Below are 19,608 nucleotides of genomic sequence, written 5' to 3' on the forward strand. Positions count from 1 at the left end.
GGTGAAGATGTATCGGCAGGTGCGTGTGCATCCGAGCGATACGCCGTACCAGCGAATCTTCTGGAGGAAGGACCCGAACGAGCGCTTGCGAGTGCTTGAGCTGAACACCGTGACCTACGGAACGGCGAGCGCCCCGTTCCTCGCAACGCGGTGTCTGGTGGAGCAGGCGGAGTCGGCGAAAGGCCGGTTCCCAGCAGCCGCCAAGATCGTGATCGAGGACATGTATGTCGACGACATGCTGTCCGGAGCCAGCAACGAGAAGGAAGCAGTGAAACTTGTGCTGGAAGTGAAGAAGATCCTGAAAGAGGAGGTTTCCCAGTGAAAAAGTGGTGCTCTAACTCAGAGCAAGTGCTAAAGTGTGTGCCTGAAGAAGATCGGGAGAAGCCGAAACCGATCGAAGAATATAGTGCGAACGAAGCCATTAAGGCTCTGGGTGTCCTGTGGGACCCACGCGAGGATGAGTTTCGTTTTGTGAACTGTTTGGAAGAGTGCGACGACAAACCAGTTTCGAAGGCGAAAGTGTTTTCGGACATCCTGAAAGTGTTTGACCCGCTGGGCTTCGTAGCCCCAGTCATCGTGCTGGCCAAAGTGTTTATGCAGAAGTTGTGGGCCAGCAAGATGGACTGGGCTACTGAACTAAACGAAGAGCTTCTGTGTGAGTGGTTCGAGATTCGAGAGTCTCTAACAGCGCTGAACGACATCCGTGTGCCACGATGCGTCGTGGTGCCCAACACGGTTCTGCACGAGCTGCACGGGTTCGCTGACGCGTCGACCGTTGCCTACGGGGCCAACGTCTACCTGCGCTGTATCCGCGGGAATGGGTCGGCCGAGGCCAACCTGTTGTGCGCGAAATCCCGAGTGGCTCCACTGAAGAAGCTGTCCGTGCCGAACCTGGAGCTGTGTGCAGCGCTGTTGCTTGCGCGGCTCGTCGTGAAGGTCATCGAAACGCTGGATCTGAAGCTGTCTGCTATCGAGCTGTATTCGGACAGCCAGATTGTGCTCGCATGGCTGAAGAAGGATCCGAATCTCCTGGAGACCTTCGTGCGTAACCACATCATCCAGATCTTCAACCTCACAGGTAAGTTCCGATGGAATTACGTGAGGTCAGCCGACAATCCGGCAGACATCGTCTCTCGAGGGATGAGTCCCAAACTCTTGAGTCGGTGTCCGAAGTGGTGGAAGAGTCTTCTACCGCTGACGAGCGCTGCCTATGTTCCTGAAGAACCCCCCGAACTCGAGGACGACGAGCTGCCAGGGCTGGTAGCCATCGTCTACAAAGTCACCGTCTTCGAGGAGATGCCGGTGTTTAAACGGTTCGGCGAGTTCCGGAAACTCCAGCGCGTGATCTGCTACGTGCGCAGATTCGTCCAGAACTGCAGGAACAAGAAGTCTGGACAACCAAGGACGACGTGCGCCTACGTGACAGTTCCTGAAACGAGAGCGGCGTTAAAGTCCATCATTTGGTCGATTCAAATGGCAGCCTTACCAGATGAGTTTTATCTAGCGAAGACCGCACAAACATCCAGCCAGCTCGCGAGCCTGGCACCAATCGTCGACGAGGACGGTCTGCTGAGAGTCGGCGGACGTCTGGAACATTCGAGCCTCCCGTACGAGGCTAAGCATCCCGTGATCCTGCCCCGTCATCACGTGACTACGTTGCTGGTCCGAGCGCTGCATGTGGAGAACCTGCATGTCGGCCCCTCCGGACTCCTGGCCATCGTTCGACAACAGTACTGGCCGCTGAAGGCGCGCAACGTAGTTCGCGACGTGACTCGCAAGTGCCTGCAGTGCTTCAAGGCCAACCCACGCAGGATTGAACAGTTCATGGGACAGCTTCCAGCGGAACGAGTGAACGTTGCAGCCCCCTTCGAGTACACCGGCGTGGACTACACTGGACCTGTGACGGTGAAACAAGGCAAGTACAGACCTAAACTTACCAAAGCCTACATCGCCGTGTTCGTCTGTCTGGTCACCAAGAACATCCACCTGGAATTGGTGTCAGACTTGACAACCGAGGCCTTTTGGCCGCCCTGGATCGTTTCGTCAACCGACGAGGCATGGTGCGCAAGATCTTCTCTGACAATGCGACGAATTTCGTCGGGGCGTCACGATCATTGCGCGAAATGCACGAGCTCTTCAAGCAGGACCTTCTGAAACGCGGAATCCAAGACTTGCTCGTGCCCAAAGCCATCGAGTGGAGCTTCATCCCGCCCAGGGCTCCCAACTTCGGCGGATTGTGGGAGGCGGGCGTGAAGAGCGTCAAGACACACCTGAAACGAACACTGCAGAACGCGGTGCTTACCTTTGAAGAGTTTTCTACCATCTTGACGCACGTTGAAGCGGTCTTGAACTCTCGGCCGCTCTTCAGCTTGTCGGACAGCCCCGGAGATCCTCTTCCGATAACTCCGGCGCATCTTCAACTCGGCAGGCCGCTGCGTCCTGTCGCCAAGCCCTCCCGTAGCGGTGTCGCGGACAACCGTCTGAACCGCTGGGAGTACCTGGACAAGCTTCGTGAGGACTTCTGGGGCCGCTGGTCCAGAGAGTACCTGACAAGTCTGCAGAACCGTGCGAAGTGGACCAAGAAATCGCACAATCTGCAGCCCGGAATGCTGGTCCTCCTCGTCGAGGACAACCTTCCGTCGCAGACCTGGAAGGTCGGCATCATCGTCGAGACTTACCCCGGAATGGACGCGCTGGTGCGTGTCGTGGACGTGAAAACCGGTTCTGGAGCAGTCTTCAAGCGGTCGGTATCCAAACTGGCACCCTTGCCGACCGTAGACAACGACCGGCTTCTGGAGCGCTTCGGTGCTTCAGATTAGCTGGAATGCAGCCGCGGGGGAGAATGTCAGCTACGCTTCCGTCCTTCGCAAAATCTTGACGTGCAATGAAAAAAGCAGCTCGGTCGGCAACACTGGTTGCTGCGATCGACTCACCAACGCGACACCCCTCGTCGCCGCCTGCGACGACGCAAGGAACGATCGAGAAGGTGGGAATTGGCGCGCAACGGAAGCGCGCGCAATCGAGCAGAAGGAGGAGAAAGAGAGAGAGAGAAGTGGAGATTTTTCACTCCAGTTCGCGACGCGTTCAAGTAAAGACGTGTTTTGTACATAGTGATCGGAATACAAGTTTTGTTAGAAAAGTGAATTCCGCAAAGTGTTTTTGATCACCCGGAGAAAATCCCTAATACAGTCCACCCGCAGATCTAGTTGGGAGATTTGGCCCCAACAATATGGTTTGGTAAAATTTGGCAAATAATCATCAAAACCGTTTAGAGGAAAATAAATAATGTTTGCTTGTTGTATGCGTTTTAATATAAATATCAGCCACCTGCTTCCTGTTTCAAAGCAAAATAATAGAACTTGTAGATTAATTACCTTGTGATGGCTTTACGCATAAATATTACCGTGGCTAGTGTGGTGAGATTTTAATTATGAGCCAGGTAAATAATCCAAAATTATGTTGCCACGTTTGGGTGGTGGCTGGTGCCGCATAATTTACGAGGTTTGCAACAGCGCGGAGTATCGAAACCGTAATCTCGTCAATAGGGTCTTAAAGCTGCTTCTTTATGTTACAGGTTTTTTGTTTACTGTTTATCTTTACTTTTATGATGTTTTTTTTATTGCGCCTTGCAGCAATTTCTAGAGTTTTGTGTCAATCGTGCTTGGCCTAGATTTTTTCATCACACTGCTTTGCAGGACAGAGAACTGTCAACTTTGCGCACTTTGCACCGCGCTAGAGTGCTGCGGGATAATTTTCATCACAGTTGGCAAACCGAATTTTCATCACACCATCAAAACAAAACAAGTGCAATACATCGACGTCTGACCACAATCTAGTCATCAAGATGTGGTGGCCGAGGCAGTTAAGTCATAGAGATGGTCTGTTAAAGGTCCTTGGATCGATTCTTGTAGTTGACACTTTTGGGTTTTTTTACTGGTTATTTTTTCTAATTAGCTCGAGGGCACAATTATATCGGCCATCTTGTAACCGTTAGTCACATTTCTGAACGAACCTTTACTTTTAACTTAATTCCTCATTACACATTACACCCTACACTAGCAGCGAAGGGATTTGCGTACCGCTGCAACTAAGACAGATCGGAGTCTTAGGCCATTCAGGCGTCCGTGTGGTTAGTCGAGTGTCCCAGTGTCAGTCCTGTTTTCGTACTGGTCACGCTCTGCATTATGGAAGAGAAAGTGTCCCGGCGTAAGAAATTAATCCGCAGGACCTCTGCAACCTACGGTTTTTGGTCGGTCCAGGCATGTGAGTGCGCAGTGGTCATTGCCTGCATCGAACGTCAAGGACCATCTTCAACTCTGGCGCGAAACGCGCCATCATCGTTAAGGAAGTTCCCCTCTCGGTTCAACCGGATCAGCCAGGTGCTGGGTTGGCCGATACCGTCACTGAGGAAAGACGCCTAGCCGCGTGAAAATCCAGCTACGCCCGCTCGACATCCGGCAGCGGAACAATTTGTTGACTCTTTAATTACTTAGACGGTCCCAAACACTTTCTCTGGGCTGGACGAGCTTTCTGAACTTCCAAAAATAAATAAATAAACAGCCTGCCATAGCAACGGATATCTTCGTCATCACTGTGAAGAAAAATCACTGTGATGAAAAAATACTGTGATGAAAATAATTGCGCAAGACTCTAGTAAAGTGCAAAATGCGCAATACATCTTTTAAAAACATAAATCAAACATTTTAAAAACCGACTTCCAAGTTGCCTCATTTTGGAAAATAAAAAGCGATTTAATGACCCAATTGCTTGCCACGATGGATTATCTCGATATATGCCACAACCACATGATTTCGAAGGGAAACCTATTTTCGCACTGGGGTTTGCTCTCGAAAATATGATCGATATCGATGTGGCGGGTTGAATGTGTGACTTTTGGTTATTTTGAAAATTATGGCTGTTTACGCCTGGTTCCATCATTTAAATATTCTTTTAAAAAGCATGGCGTTTGCCATTGTTTTTTCATTATGCTTTATAATTTAAAAATCTGCCTCGTTTTCCTGCCCTATCCATTGCAATAAATTTAATATAGTATTTTTATAAAACAAAACCTACGCGTAATAAATTAAACATTTTTTTTAATTTGAAGTGAATAATAATTTCGTTCTTCCCAATTTCATCGGCGCTCACCAAAACAGGGTATTTTCATTGTAACGGATATAGAGAGTAGAAATATCATACTAAAAAAAATACTTTCAACTCTGCTGCCATTAATCTTCGCTACCGAAAAATATCGCCTGTCTGGCTGGGTATGGAAGCCACTACTCTGGCTGGTGCTTTTTAAGGGCAGCATACACTGCATTGCTGCACTGCCGAATTGGGCGAGGGAAAGTTTCGAAACATGTGCGAAATTTAAATTTCATATTTCATATTATGCGTACCGTGTTTCTCGGTTCGACAAAAAACTTTTTGCCAACTTGTGTTCGTTCGTACGGTTTAGTCTGGGGGTAGCATGCAGTTGGCCTGAAAAATATGCAAACAACTGAAACTTTGAATTTTGGAAAATGTATGCTTTTTGAATTCTTTTGAAAACATTCCGTCTCATTTACCCATTTACGATACTTATGTCAGTAGGTATAAACAAAAATGTCGAAAATAACTATAATAAATTTTCCGTGTCAAGTTCAGTAACTCTTGAGTCTACGCTTTCGACACTATAGGATGTATTAAATAACCGTTCTCTAAGCTTAACTTCAGCTGAGACCCACCGAGAATTTGCATAGGAGTAGTCTCTGGCAGAGTTCAGCTTTGTGCAGCTGGGTATCGAGTGCATGAGTGCGAATATTTTTTTGTAATCAAAGTTATTTTCTCTTGACTACAGGAAGATGTTTTTCGAGTGTTTGGAGGCGACTCTAGTATGATTTTTGGGAAAAGCAACAATATATTATTTCCCAAGCCGTCGGTACAGCTAACTTTTATACTTGTCTGAAGATTTATTGAACCTTCTGGTGCAACAGATTGGATGATATTAGTTATTCTGGATGTATTTTAGTTTGAAGGTGCAGTTAGTTTTTTTTCCTAAGGATCGATAATAATCCAACCAATACACCAATCATTTTTTGTCACGCTTAGGTAATTTATTTTAACAATGTTGTGAAATAACAAAATATGAAAATTAAAAAACACAATTTGCCACTTTTTCTCTGAATTTCAACGCTCAACAGGGGTTTCTAATCTTAAAATGGTATGGCTGCTGATGTCATTTTCTCATGTAACCCCTAATGCAATATTTATATTCCCTTATTAACAATTAACAGCTACCAGTTTGGCCAGAAAGCCTCGGTCTAGAATATTATCCGCTACAAGTTGAACATCTGATTCTTTGCTAAGCTCTTCGGCTCTTGTAATGGAACATCAAAGCAACTTTCAAGCACATCTTCGAATGTACCTAACGATTTCGCCGGAAGACAAACTCTGAGCAACACGAGAAAAGGGCGGATAAGCATTTGACAGCTGGAACTATTTTGTACATTCCCAGCCAGTTGAACCAGTGTTTCCCAAAGTGGGTACTGGGCCCCACTATTAATGTATGGAAGGTGGGCCCTAGACAAAAAAAGTTTGGGAAACAGTGTGTTAAATGATAGCTGGCCTTCCAAGCTACCTACCTTTTAACACTGCGGGTTTTGTCAAATAGTTACTTATTGTCTTGGAATTTGCAAAAAGTTCTGGCTGTCAAAATGCTTCTGCGCCCTTTCCAAATGTTGCTCCAGAGCTTTAGTAGTATGTATGTTGTCATTTCGCAATGTTAATTACTTTCGCTGTACTTTGATAATCATCAGTCCGTGAACAGGAGAAGGTAAATTGGGTTAAATATATCCCTGAAGGCTGACGAACTCTATCACGCTAAAATCAGCAAAAATTTACCCATTATTTGTCACGCTATCCTGTACTTATAAAATGTCAAATTTGCTCAGACTAAGAGCGCTAAGATTCATCGCATTCTGATAACTCATGACGGTGATCAGATCTATATAAAACTCAAATGCGACGTAGGGTATCCTGAAGGGATAAGAATGCTACCGGTTTTGCTTAACAAGTCCCAAATTTGACCACACACACACTCGCTCAAACGTAGCTTGGCTTTGTGATGAATTTATGAAGGAATATAAAGATACAATTATTTTTCTTTGTTTTATCTGTGTTTATTGCAAACTTAATTATTGAATAAATTAACCACTCAGATGAATCAAATTAAAACCCGCACCAGATTTTTACGTACTACAGTACGAATGAAAATAATTATTGTTCAGTGAATAAAATAAATCTCGTCTCATAATGAGACGCTCACTTATTTACGGCCAATATGGTAAATACCCGTTTCAGCGCTCACTGGAAATAACTGTATTCAATATCCTCAATTATGCAACCAAGCCATGCGCCAACTATTTTGATTGAAAAAAATAAAATGTTATCTCATTTCGTTTTTTATTAAAACATTCGGTGTTGTACGTGTGACACTAGGGCGGAATCGAAAATTGATTTTTTTTAAGCAACACTTTTTTTGGTTCCCTTCTAGGGTCCCAATCAAAATCAAACCATCCACATTAACGACCCCCGGGTCTTTTGTGGTCTCTATTGCAAGTTTCTGCTCGAACCTAGGAGTCCGAAGGCTTGAATGGGGAGAGCACCCAAACCTCTTTATACTCCAAGGAACCTTCCACCCCAGTGTTTGAACTGACGACCTTCGGAATGCGAGTCCAACCGCCGCCAGCGATTCCACCGGAGTAGGCTTGGTTTGGTGTGTTGTTTGTACTTAAGGCATGGCCTAACGGCCTAACAACCAAGGCCGGGACCGACATTTTACTTCCTCATCCGATGGAAGGTTGCAGCAGATGGGAATCGAACCCAGAAACATCCGCGTACAAAGCGGACAGCGTAACCATTCGGCTACGCACTGCCCTCTAGGGTCCCGAACAACCCCCCAAAATTTTGGAGCGTTTGGTTAAGCCCACGATTGGCGCAAAAAAATTTAAAGCAATATGGAAATAGTATGGGAAAATAGAGTGTAACAAAGTTGACTTTTTGGCGGGCATTCAAAGGTTTGTTCCGGTGGGCATACTGAGCCCAAACCCTAAATATGAGCTTGATTGGAGCTCGGTACAGACCTTCAAATTCTAACCTCCAAAAAATCGGCCCCGGCAAACTCAAATGGCGTCTCGGGCGGCGCGAGGTGCGACGCATATCTTTTTTGCCGGGGACAATTTTTCGAAAATTATAATATATTTGAGGAATTTGGGTGCAACTCAACTTAATAATGTCTTCTGAACATTTCTTCATACCCGAGCAGGGGTAAATAACACGGAATACCAAATTTTGGTATTACTTGGGCAAATAACAGCGACCAAAATGTGCCCTTGGTTGCCCAGTAATAGATGGTAAAATACCATGAAATCATACCAAAATCTTGTATGTGTAAGGGCACAACAATACCAAACCATGTTATTCCAAGGGTAAAATAATACCTCAAAATAAAACCATTTCAATACCAAGTTGAGGTCTTCTGGATTTTTGAACATTGCTTGAATACCAAAACTTGGTATTGCCATGGTTTTATTTTTAGGTATTCCCGCGCCCTTGGAAAATCATATTTTGGTATTTCTGTGGTCTTTCACATACATGATTTTGGTATGATTTCATGGTATTTTACCATCTATTACTGGGCAACTAAGAGCACATTATGGTCGCTGGTATTTGAACAAGTAATACCAAAATTTGGTATTTTCATACCATTTTTAGTGCAGCAGTTGCAGTTAGTGAAAAAATGGAAATTATTCATATGCAACAGCCAAATCTACTCACCTGATGATTCCATGTTGTTATTAGTGATATTCTTCACCACACCGAATGCATTTGTCATTGATGAACGGCCTGTGCTTGAAGTTCTTGAAGCTTCTGAACAATAACAAGATTGAAAAATAAGTATTATTAAAATGAAACTGAATTGAAATTCACCAAAATTCATTAATCTGTCGATTGACTCTGATCGCGCGAGAGATCAAATTTAATTTTGTTACACCCTAGATGTGATCCACACGAATAAATGTTACACTGTCCTTGTCTTTCTCACGCCGTCCCTGGTCCATCTTTGATGAGAGCCAGCAGAGAGCAGAGGGAATCCTCGCTCTACTTGATCTCTCCCGGCCAGCCTCCCATGAACAATGGATTTTAGATTATAGTTAGAAATAAACTGCCGACTACGCCAGACGGTTACGCGTTTTAAAATAAACGTTTTTCTGTTCGCGCAATAAAATTGTTTTAGTTCGCGTAGTTTAAAAACGGTGTTTTACTGCGTCCGAAATCTCCCGAACCGACCACACGCGCGGACAGGCTCGTTTTTCAAAGTATTTGGTTATCCTGACTTAGAGATATTTCAACGTTTTTGAGTGGGTATATCACACTAATCTTTAAAATCATCTTTAACATTTTTGGGTTTCAAGTCATTTTAGCGTAAAATTAATTAACTCGTAATTTTTTTTTAACAAATTTCCCATAGTTTCAGAGAAAATTGATGAAACCTTTCAATATTCAAATAATACCAAAATGTGCCATCCTGACTTAGAAAATTTTCCACAATTTCAAGTCATTTCTGTAGGGGGTATATCAAAAATGTTTAAAATCAAGTTTTAAATTTCCGGTTTTGAATGAAAGCATTCGCTTTGAGACATCATTTTAGCGCAAAATTTATTATTTTGTCAAAATTGGTCAACATTTTCCCATAGTTTCAGAGGAATTTAAAAAAAAAACACTTTAATACCAAAATAATACCAAAATGTGCCATCCTGACTTAGAAAATTTTCCACAATTTCAAGTCATTTCTATAGGGGGTATATCAAAAATGTTTAAAATCAAGTTTGAAATTTCCGGTTTTGAATGAAAGCATTCGCTTTGAGACATCATTATAGCGCAAAATTAATTATTTTGTCAAAATTGGTCAAAATTTTCCCATAGTTGCAGAGGAATTTGATAAAATACTGTAATACCAAAAGAATACCAAAATGTGGTGTTCGATCATTGACAAATTCTGCAATTTTGCAATATCAAAACAATACCTTAAATTGGTATGATACCACATTTTGCTCTTGCATAATCCTTAAGACAAATTTTAAAGGGTTCAAGAATACCAAAATTTGGTATTGATACCAGAGAAAGGTATTATTACGCATTTCCCTTGTTATTTACCCATGCTCGGGTAACGATTTTACGTAAGGTTTATCTAAATATAAGAACAATCATGTATGTTTTGCATATTCTGGTTCCATTGCCAATGTTGGCAGCAGGGACGGAATAATCGCAAACTAATCATTTTCGCTTGCGAGCATTCTTCACCCACGAAAGAGAGAGGAGGATTTTTTGCAAAAGAAAATCGCTCCCAAACTTCTCGGAGAAAATCAATCTGTTAATGATTTATTTTGAATTTTCTTGGGCTATACTTCAACGGTGTTAGTTTAATAAAATAATTAAAAATGCAATTTGTAAATTCAGAAATGTGAAAATGTAAGTTTCCCCATAGTAATTTCCATAAAAATTTAATTCGCTTTGCGCCAATCGTGGGCTTAACCAATCGCTAACAAATTTTGAGGGATTGTTTGGGACCCTAAAAGGGACCCAAAAAATGTGTTGCAGATTGGATTTTTATCGTTTTCAATTTTCCCATATAACTAGATTCCACCCTAGTGTGACAAGTTCAATTGCTGTGCCTGCGAGTTCAATGCAATTCAATGCATGCATGCAAAAATGTGCTAGGCTTTGTGATTTGGACATGGTGTGATCATTTACTAAATGTGTCAGATATATATATTTTATTGTTATGGTTGGTATCTCATGTACTACAATTTCTCAACATTCATTTTTTGGTTATTATTTTTTATTTTTCTCCAGGCAAACAAACCAACAACAAGGTTTGTTTAGTTCTCTGTTTCAAATTTATGTTGTAGGCTATGTTTTGGATTCAGGGCTTTTTAATGTTTGTCATATTTAATTCTACAATTTCGTTTAATGTTCCGTAAACTAAATCCGGCTTTTAACACAGGGAATATGGTCAAACAACTTATTCGACATTGTATATTCTTTTAGTAAGAACTAAAATTGATTGAAGTTATAAAAATACAAAACGCTTCGTTTCCTCTAACTATCGTCAATCTTCTAGCTGTTTGTATTTGTTTTCCTCCATTTGATTTACTCGATTCATTAAACGCCTACAAACACATATCATCAAATTAGTCAGCTGATGAACGGTATTCCATATCCAGCTTAAGAATGTCCTTGCACAAATGTTATTGTTCAAACAATTTGATAAATTAAATAAAATGAAAAATAAATACAAATAAGATTTAACTAAACTCGCTTGTAGTTAGATATAAACAAAAAAAAGGTTCATTTGAAATAATTTTCTTTGGGATTGAACGAAGCAAATTTCATTACAGTTCATAAGTCAATCTGCAAAGTTTTGAAATCTACTGCTAGATATATTTCAAGAGTGGGCTAACACCGCTCGTCTTGCTTCTAATTATTTTAAAGTTTCAGACGAGCTGCTTAAATATTAACGTGTCTCTAGGATGCTGTTATCCCGCCAACCACATTGGAATATTATCCCATAATGGTACGAGTTTTTAGCGTTCATGAAAGATGGAGAATCAGAAGTAGTGGACTTTTGGGAAACATTCCGAGCAAAATAAGCTTATAAAAAGTTATGGCCGTAAGTTGTACCATCAAAGCAAAAATTAAGCCACTTTTATTATATCAAAGTTGATCACATGGATTATTGAAAAGGAATAAAAAATCAGTTTTTCGTCTGTCAGATGTGGAGCAGTCTTTCATATCCTTAAATCAAATGTGAGCTCAAGCACGATACAAACTTTCATTAGCAAGAATGAAAAAGATTTCAACTGCATAACGTTTTGACTTGATTGAAGTAAAAGTTTAGTATGGTGTAAAAGCTTTATCTCAGGTGATACAGACATCGAGAAGAACGGGCTCGGCTGTGGAAAAATTTGCTTATTTGCTCAAAACTATTGTTTCTAGTTAATATGTCACAGACAGGCAAATTTAATGTGTATGTACCTAATACCTATATTGAAGGTTTCTGCTCTCGGATTTTATTCACAAGAACTTGTGTCGTGGTGAGATTGCACAATGACGACGAAATAAAAAAAAAAGTAATAAAGAATCTTCTAGAATAAAAATCATCAGAAAAACATGAGCGGCCATCAGCGGAGAGATAAGAATGATTAATTGACCACAACAGCCCAGAAGAGTGTGTTAGGCTGCTACAAAATGTGGAATCATCTCATCTCCAATCTGAATCGAATGATGAATGGAGCTGATGATTAGATTAGAGTATGAATTGTTAACATTCAATACGTTGACTGTTTATATGTAAGTACCAATAATACATGAACATTTTAAATAATTTAGTTTTTAAGAATTAGTTAAAGAATTATTTTTATTTGCAGGAAATGGAAAATCTTCGCAACAAGTTTGCTTATCAATATATTATTTTGTTTCTTTATTTTTTTCATCATTTCACCTCAGTGAACTAACAACGCACGTAAGATGTATTGAGAACAACATTATGTTGGAAATTATGTTTTTTTCATATTTTTGTTTTATTTCTAAATTTCAGCACACATGAATCTACAAAGATCTGCATTTCTATATAAGGCACTTTGTGTTTTTTCAGTTTTAGATGAACTTAAAAAACACTATCAGAATCCTGAAGGAACCTGAACGGGTATTCTGCTTGGGCTGATGAAATATGTATGAATGGCGAATCGAGGGCGGGCCAAGGCGGTTGGGGCATTTTGGGCGGATGAACTTTATATAGGGGGCGGATCGGGGGCGAGCCGCTGGCGGACCAACCTATAGGGGTGGCTGAACCGTATATGAAAGGCGCATCAAGGGCGAGCCAAAGCGGTTGGGGCTTTTTGGGCGGATGAACTTTATATAGGGGGCGGATCAGGGGCGACCCGCTGGCGGACCAACCTACAGGGGCGGCTGAACCGTATATGAGAGGCGCATCAAGGGCGAGCCAAGGCGGTTGGGGCTTTTGGGCGGATGAATTTTATATGGGGGCGTATCAAGGGCGACTCGCTGGCGAATCAACCTACAGGGGCGGCTGAACCGTATATGAGAGGCGCATCAAGGGCGAGTCAAGGCGGTTGGGGTTTTTGGGCGGATGAATTTTATATGGGGGGCGTATCAAGGGCGACCCGCTGGCGAACCAACCTACAGGGGCGGCTGAACCGTATATGAGAGGCGCATCAAGGGCGAGCCAAAGCGGTTGGGGCTTTTGGGCGGATGAATTTTATATGGGAGGCGTATCGAGGGCGACCCGCTGGCGGACCAACCTACAAGGGCGGCTGAACCGTATATGAAAGGCGCATCAAGGGCGAGCCAAGGCGGTTGGGGCTTTTGGGCGGATGAACTTTATATAGGGGGCGGATCGGGGCGAGCCACTGGCGGACCATCTTACAGGGGCGGACGAACCGTATATGAAAGGCGGGTCGAGGGCGAGCCACGGCGGTTGGGGCTTTTTAGGCGGATGAACTTTCTATGGAAGGCGTATCGAGGGCGACCCGCTGGCGGACCATCCTATAGGGGCGGTTGAACCATACAAAACGGCGTATGTAGGGCGGATGAACGGCGGGTGAAACATTTCAAGGCAAACCTGGGCGACCCCGGGGCGAGTCGCTGGCGGACCAACGTCACGATAAAAAAATTGATCGTGCGCCAAATTGTTGCAAATTTTATCCGCCTGCGGGTCGCCCGTGGTCCGCCAAATCAAACGCTGGCGGATCGCCAGAGCGGTTTGGCGGTCCGCCAGCGAACCGCCGGCGGGCTGCCCAGTCAATGTGGGAAGGAACGATCGAGAAGGTGGGAATTGGCGCGCAACGGAAGCGCGCGCAATCGAGCAGAAGGAGGAGAAAGAGAGAGAGAGAAGTGGAGATTTTTCACTCCAGTTCGCGACGCGTTCAAGTAAAGACGTGTTTTGTACATAGTGATCGGAATACAAGTTTTGTTAGAAAAGTGAATTCCGCAAAGTGTTTTTGATCACCCGGAGAAAATCCCTAATACAGTCCACCCGCAGATCTAGTTGGGAGATTTGGCCCCAACATTTGGCCCTTACGAGCCGGATAGACAGTTCCTATCGGTAAGTTCGTCGGAATCGGAGAATTCCGGAGTGTCGCGAGGAGTGAAGTGTCCGGAAGTCGCTAATCCCGGAGGGCGTTTCACGTGGCCCAAACAGCGTGAAAGTGACGCGGTTGTGTGGAGGTTCCAGCAACGCGCGAGACAGTGCACCGGAAGAGGTCGGATTGGCCACTGGTAGTGCTAAGTGCCGACAGTGGTCGCGATTGGCCACCGAAGCAGAACATTGCGTGGACGGTAGCGTTGCTACTCGAGCAGGACAGTGCGTGGAAGGTGGTTCGGAAAACCACCGGAGCAAAAGTGAGAAAAGTGATCGGTGAAAAGAGTGTGGGCCGCCATCTTGAAAACGCCAGCAAGAGAGTGTTCGGCGAGAAGAGAGCGTGCGCCGCCATCTTGGAATCCGAAGAGAAAAGTGAAAAGTGAGCTGCATCCCGGCGGATGTGGCGTAGTTTCCTGGGGTTGAACACCGAGCCGAAAGTAGAACCGGAAGAAGGCGAGGAATCTGAGCAAGAAGCCAGTGTTCAGAAGAAACCGGAACCGGAAGACCGTAAGCCCGTGGTGGTTCAACTTCCGCTGACTCCGAAGCAACGGCACACGGAGAGCAAGCGGAAAATGGCGGACGAAGAAGTGCAGGCGTTGCTGAACAGGCGCGGACATGTCAAGGGCAAGCTGACGCGGGTCAGGACTGTCCTCGGCCAGCCTGGAATCCCAGCATCGCGGATCGTAGTCTGCAAGGCGAACGCTGAAAAGTACTACGGTTAGTACAACAGCCTTAACAACAATATTATGGACGCAAGGTTGTCGGAAGAGCAGAGGACCGAGAACGCCGAACGGTTTTTGGACTTCGAGCAGCTCTACGACGAGGTGCTGGAGAAGATTGTTGAGCTCACAGCACCACCGAATCGTGCCCAAGCGGTCGTCCCTGCCGGACAGGCTAGTCAGCAGGTGATTGTACAGCAGACGCCCTTGCGTGCACCGATTCCAACGTTTGACGGCCAGTACGAGAACTGGCCGAAGTTCAAGTCGATGTTCCTGGAGCTGATGAAGAACTCGCCAGACTCGGACGCCATCAAGCTGCACTACTTGGACAAGTCTCTGGTGGGTGCGGCGACGGGCATGATCGACACGAAGACGCTTCAGGACAACAACTATGCGCACGCGTGGGAGATCCTCGAGGACCGGTACGAGAACCGACGCCTGATCATCGACATCCACATCAACGGGATCTTGCAGCTAAAAAGGATGGCGAAGAAGTCGTCAAAGGAGCTGCGAGAGCTGTACGAGGAGTGTTCGAGACACGTTGAAAACTTACGGTACCACAAGCAGGAGTTGCTGGGTGTATCTGAGTTGTTCGTCGTCAACATTCTGTCGTCTTGCTTGGATCGTGAGACACGTGAGCAGTGGGAAGCTACCGTCAAGAAGGGTGAACTCCCGAAGTATGCGCAGACGATCGAATTCTTGAAGCAGCGGTGCGCCATCCTGGAACGGTGCGAGTTAGCTGCCCCTGCGTCGTATGCGGTCCGGTCGGCAGTTCCCAAGGCGGTGCAGTCCTCGAAGCCATCGGCGAAGATCACCTCGGCAGCCGCGACATCCAACGAGGCCGAGTGCGATCTGTGTGACGGGTCTCACGCGAACTACAAGTGTGGCTCGTTCCGCGGCATGAGTGTTGCGGAGAGATGGTCGAAGGTGCGTGACGCGAGGCTGTGCTACAACTGCTTGCGCAAGGGTCACCGAGTTGGACAGTGTCCGTCGGATCGATCCTGTAAGTGCGGTGAGAAGCACCACAGCTTGTTGCACCAGGAGAAGAACCAGCAGCAAACCAAGCCGAAGCCAGAAGCGGCTCCGGTATCAGCGAAGGCGCCGTCGGCAGTGTCATCCGCCAGCGTGAAGGCTGGTCCCAGCGACACGGGTACGCCGGAAGTGAACGATGACAACGAGCAGCAGGCAACTTCGTGCTTCAGCAGCGGAGCGCTGAAATCACCGCAGCAGGTTCTGCTGCAGACAGCGATCATCAACGTGGCGGACAAGTCCGGCAGGTTCCATCCGTGTCGAACGTTGTTGGATTCCGGTTCCCAGGCGCACATTTTGTCGGAGGCGATGGCACGAACCCTCGGTCTAACCTTCGAAAAGTGCAACGTGACGGTCGTTGGAGCCAACGCAGTGAAGACGCAAGCAAAGAAGGGAGTCAACCTTACCTTCTCGTCGAGGTACTGTGAGTTCCAAGACAACATCTCGTGCCTGATTTCGGACAAGCCAACGGGACGGATCCCGTCGGCAAGAATCGAGGCAGCTGCTTGGCACATCCCGAGTGACGTGTTCCTGGCAGACCCGAAGTTCAGCGAGCCGGACGAGATTGACCTGGTCATGGCGTCGAACTACGTGTGGGACTTGCTGCGAACGGATCGAGTGAAACTGGCGAACGGCACCGTGACTCTGCGTGAAACCGATCTGGGCTGGATCGTGACCGGCGTGTACGACCCGTTCCAGCAGCTGAGTTGCCAAGTCGTCCACTCAAACATTACGCTGAAGGATCAGCTGAACAACGCCATCGAGAAGTTCTGGCTGGTTGAAGAACTAGCAGACAAGCAACTTCAAACCAACGAAGAACAGGAAGTGGAAGAGCACTTTCGTGGCACCCACGGCCGTGACGGAAGTGGTCGCTTCGTCGTCAGGTTGCCATTCAAGGACGAGGTTCTTGAGCTGGGCGACAACCGAGTCCAGGCGTTGAGGAGATTCAACCTGCTGGAGCGCCGTCTGTCGCGCAACCCGGAACTCCGAGAGCAGTACACGGCGTTCGTCGAGGAGTACGAGGCGCTGGGTCACTGCAAGGAGATTTCTGAGCATCAAGATTCACCAGAAGTGCGTAAGTACTACCTGCCGCACCACGCTGTGCTCAAACCGTCCAGTTCGTCTACGAAGCTGCGGGTGGTTTTCGACGCCAGCGCCAAGGCCGGCAAGTACTCCTGAACGATGTGTTGAAGGTGGGACCGACCGTCCAGAATGACCTGTTCTCCATCGTTCTGCGGTTCCGTCGCCATCCGGTCGCATTCACCGCCGACGTGGTGAAGATGTATCGGCAGGTGCGTGTGCATCCGAGCGATACGCCGTACCAGCGAATCTTCTGGAGGAAGGACCCGAACGAGCGCTTGCGAGTGCTTGAGCTGAACACCGTGACCTACGGAACGGCGAGCGCCCCGTTCCTCGCAACGCGGTGTCTGGTGGAGCAGGCGGAGTCGGCGAAAGGCCGGTTCCCAGCAGCCGCCAAGATCGTGATCGAGGACATGTATGTCGACGACATGCTGTCCGGAGCCAGCAACGAGAAGGAAGCAGTGAAACTTGTGCTGGAAGTGAAGAAGATCCTGAAAGAGGGAGGTTTCCCAGTGAAAAAGTGGTGCTCTAACTCAGAGCAAGTGCTAAAGTGTGTGCCTGAAGAAGATCGGGAGAAGCCGAAACCGATCGAAGAATATAGTGCGAACGAAGCCATTAAGGCTCTGGGTGTCCTGTGGGACCCACGCGAGGATGAGTTTCGTTTTGTGAACTGTTTGGAAGAGTGCGACGACAAACCAGTTTCGAAGGCGAAAGTGTTTTCGGACATCCTGAAAGTGTTTGACCTGCTGGGCTTCGTAGCCCCAGTCATCGTGCTGGCCAAAGTGTTTATGCAGAAGTTGTGGGCCAGCAAGATGGACTGGGCTACTGAACTAAACGAAGAGCTTCTGTGTGAGTGGTTCGAGATTCGAGAGTCTCTAACAGCGCTGAACGACATCCGTGTGCCACGATGCGTCGTGGTGCCCAACACGGTTCTGCACGAGCTGCACGGGTTCGCTGACGCGTCGACCGTTGCCTACGGGGCCAACGTCTACCTGCGCTGTATCCGCGGGAATGGGTCGGCCGAGGCCAACCTGTTGTGCGCGAAATCCCGAGTGGCTCCACTGAAGAAGCTGTCCGTGCCGAACCTGGAGCTGTGTGCAGCGCTGTTGCTTGCGCGGCTCGTCGTGAAGGTCATCGAAACGCTGGATCTGAAGCTGTCTGCTATCGAGCTGTATTCGGACAGCCAGATTGTGCTCGCATGGCTGAAGAAGGATCCGAATCTCCTGGAGACCTTCGTGCGTAACCACATCATCCAGATCTTCAACCTCACAGGTAAGTTCCGATGGAATTACGTGAGGTCAGCCGACAATCCGGCAGACATCGTCTCTCGAGGGATGAGTCCCAAACTCTTGAGTCGGTGTCCGAAGTGGTGGAAGAGTCTTCTACCGCTGACGAGCGCTGCCTATGTTCCTGAAGAACCCCCCGAACTCGAGGACGACGAGCTGCCAGGGCTGGTAGCCATCGTCTACAAAGTCACCGTCTTCGAGGAGATGCCGGTGTTTAAACGGTTCGGCGAGTTCCGGAAACTCCAGCGCGTGATCTGCTACGTGCGCAGATTCGTCCAGAACTGCAGGAACAAGAAGTCTGGACAACCAAGGACGACGTGCGCCTACGTGACAGTTCCTGAAACGAGAGCGGCGTTAAAGTCCATCATTTGGTCGATTCAAATGGCAGCCTTACCAGATGAGTTTTATCTAGCGAAGACCGCACAAACATCCAGCCAGCTCGCGAGCCTGGCACCAATCGTCGACGAGGACGGTCTGCTGAGAGTCGGCGGACGTCTGGAACATTCGAGCCTCCCGTACGAGGCTAAGCATCCCGTGATCCTGCCCCGTCATCACGTGACTACGTTGCTGGTCCGAGCGCTGCATGTGGAGAACCTGCATGTCGGCCCCTCCGGACTCCTGGCCATCGTTCGACAACAGTACTGGCCGCTGAAGGCGCGCAACGTAGTTCGCGACGTGACTCGCAAGTGCCTGCAGTGCTTCAAGGCCAACCCACGCAGGATTGAACAGTTCATGGGACAGCTTCCAGCGGAACGAGTGAACGTTGCAGCCCCTTCGAGTACACCGGCGTGGACTACACTGGACCTGTGACGGTGAAACAAGGCAAGTACAGACCTAAACTTACCAAAGCCTACATCGCCGTGTTCGTCTGTCTGGTCACCAAGAACATCCACCTGGAATTGGTGTCAGACTTGACAACCGAGGCCTTTTGGCCGCCCTGGATCGTTTCGTCAACCGACGAGGCATGGTGCGCAAGATCTTCTCTGACAATGCGACGAATTTCGTCGGGGCGTCACGATCATTGCGCGAAATGCACGAGCTCTTCAAGCAGGACCTTCTGAAACGCGGAATCCAAGACTTGCTCGTGCCCAAAGCCATCGAGTGGAGCTTCATCCCGCCCAGGGCTCCCAACTTCGGCGGATTGTGGGAGGCGGGCGTGAAGAGCGTCAAGACACACCTGAAACGAACACTGCAGAACGCGGTGCTTACCTTTGAAGAGTTTTCTACCATCTTGACGCACGTTGAAGCGGTCTTGAACTCTCGGCCGCTCTTCAGCTTGTCGGACAGCCCC

The 19,608-nt window shown here is 47.0% G+C and overlaps 3 protein-coding genes across 3 annotated transcripts; all 3 read left to right on the top strand.

Annotated features, from left to right (window-relative positions):
- Window positions 1-7: 7 nt before the first annotated feature.
- Window positions 8-2,819, top strand: LOC119769011. Its single transcript, XM_038260885.1, has 3 exons — window positions 8-286; window positions 346-2,055; window positions 2,145-2,819. Exons 1-3 carry the CDS (start codon window positions 8-10, stop codon window positions 2,817-2,819), a joined length of 2,664 nt encoding a protein of 887 aa, XP_038116813.1.
- A 12,130-nt stretch (window positions 2,820-14,949) lies between these two features.
- Window positions 14,950-17,130, top strand: LOC119769012. The gene has a single exon (XM_038260887.1). It carries the CDS (start codon window positions 14,950-14,952, stop codon window positions 17,128-17,130), a length of 2,181 nt encoding a protein of 726 aa, XP_038116815.1.
- A 101-nt stretch (window positions 17,131-17,231) lies between these two features.
- On the top strand, window positions 17,232-19,127 carry LOC119769013. Its single transcript, XM_038260888.1, has one exon. The coding sequence runs from the start codon at window positions 17,232-17,234 to the stop codon at window positions 19,125-19,127; it is 1,896 nt and encodes a 631-aa protein (XP_038116816.1).
- The last annotated feature ends 481 nt before the right edge of the window (window positions 19,128-19,608 follow it).

The sequence above is a fragment of the Culex quinquefasciatus genome, chromosome 3, assembly GCF_015732765.1.
Source record: "Culex quinquefasciatus strain JHB chromosome 3, VPISU_Cqui_1.0_pri_paternal, whole genome shotgun sequence".
Taxonomy (NCBI): domain Eukaryota; kingdom Metazoa; phylum Arthropoda; class Insecta; order Diptera; family Culicidae; genus Culex; species Culex quinquefasciatus.

Coding starts and splice junctions, on each gene's coding strand:
- LOC119769011 (XM_038260885.1), top strand. CDS start 8: ATGTATCGGCAGGTGCGTGTGCATCCGAGCGATACGCCGTACCAGCGA. Junction 287..345: donor CAGTGAAACTTGTGCTGGAA/GTGAAGAAGATC, acceptor TCTAACTCAGAG/CAAGTGCTAAAGTGTGTGCC. Junction 2,056..2,144: donor TCGTTTCGTCAACCGACGAG/GCATGGTGCGCA, acceptor CTCTTCAAGCAG/GACCTTCTGAAACGCGGAAT.
- LOC119769012 (XM_038260887.1), top strand. CDS start 14,950: ATGGACGCAAGGTTGTCGGAAGAGCAGAGGACCGAGAACGCCGAACGG.
- LOC119769013 (XM_038260888.1), top strand. CDS start 17,232: ATGTATCGGCAGGTGCGTGTGCATCCGAGCGATACGCCGTACCAGCGA.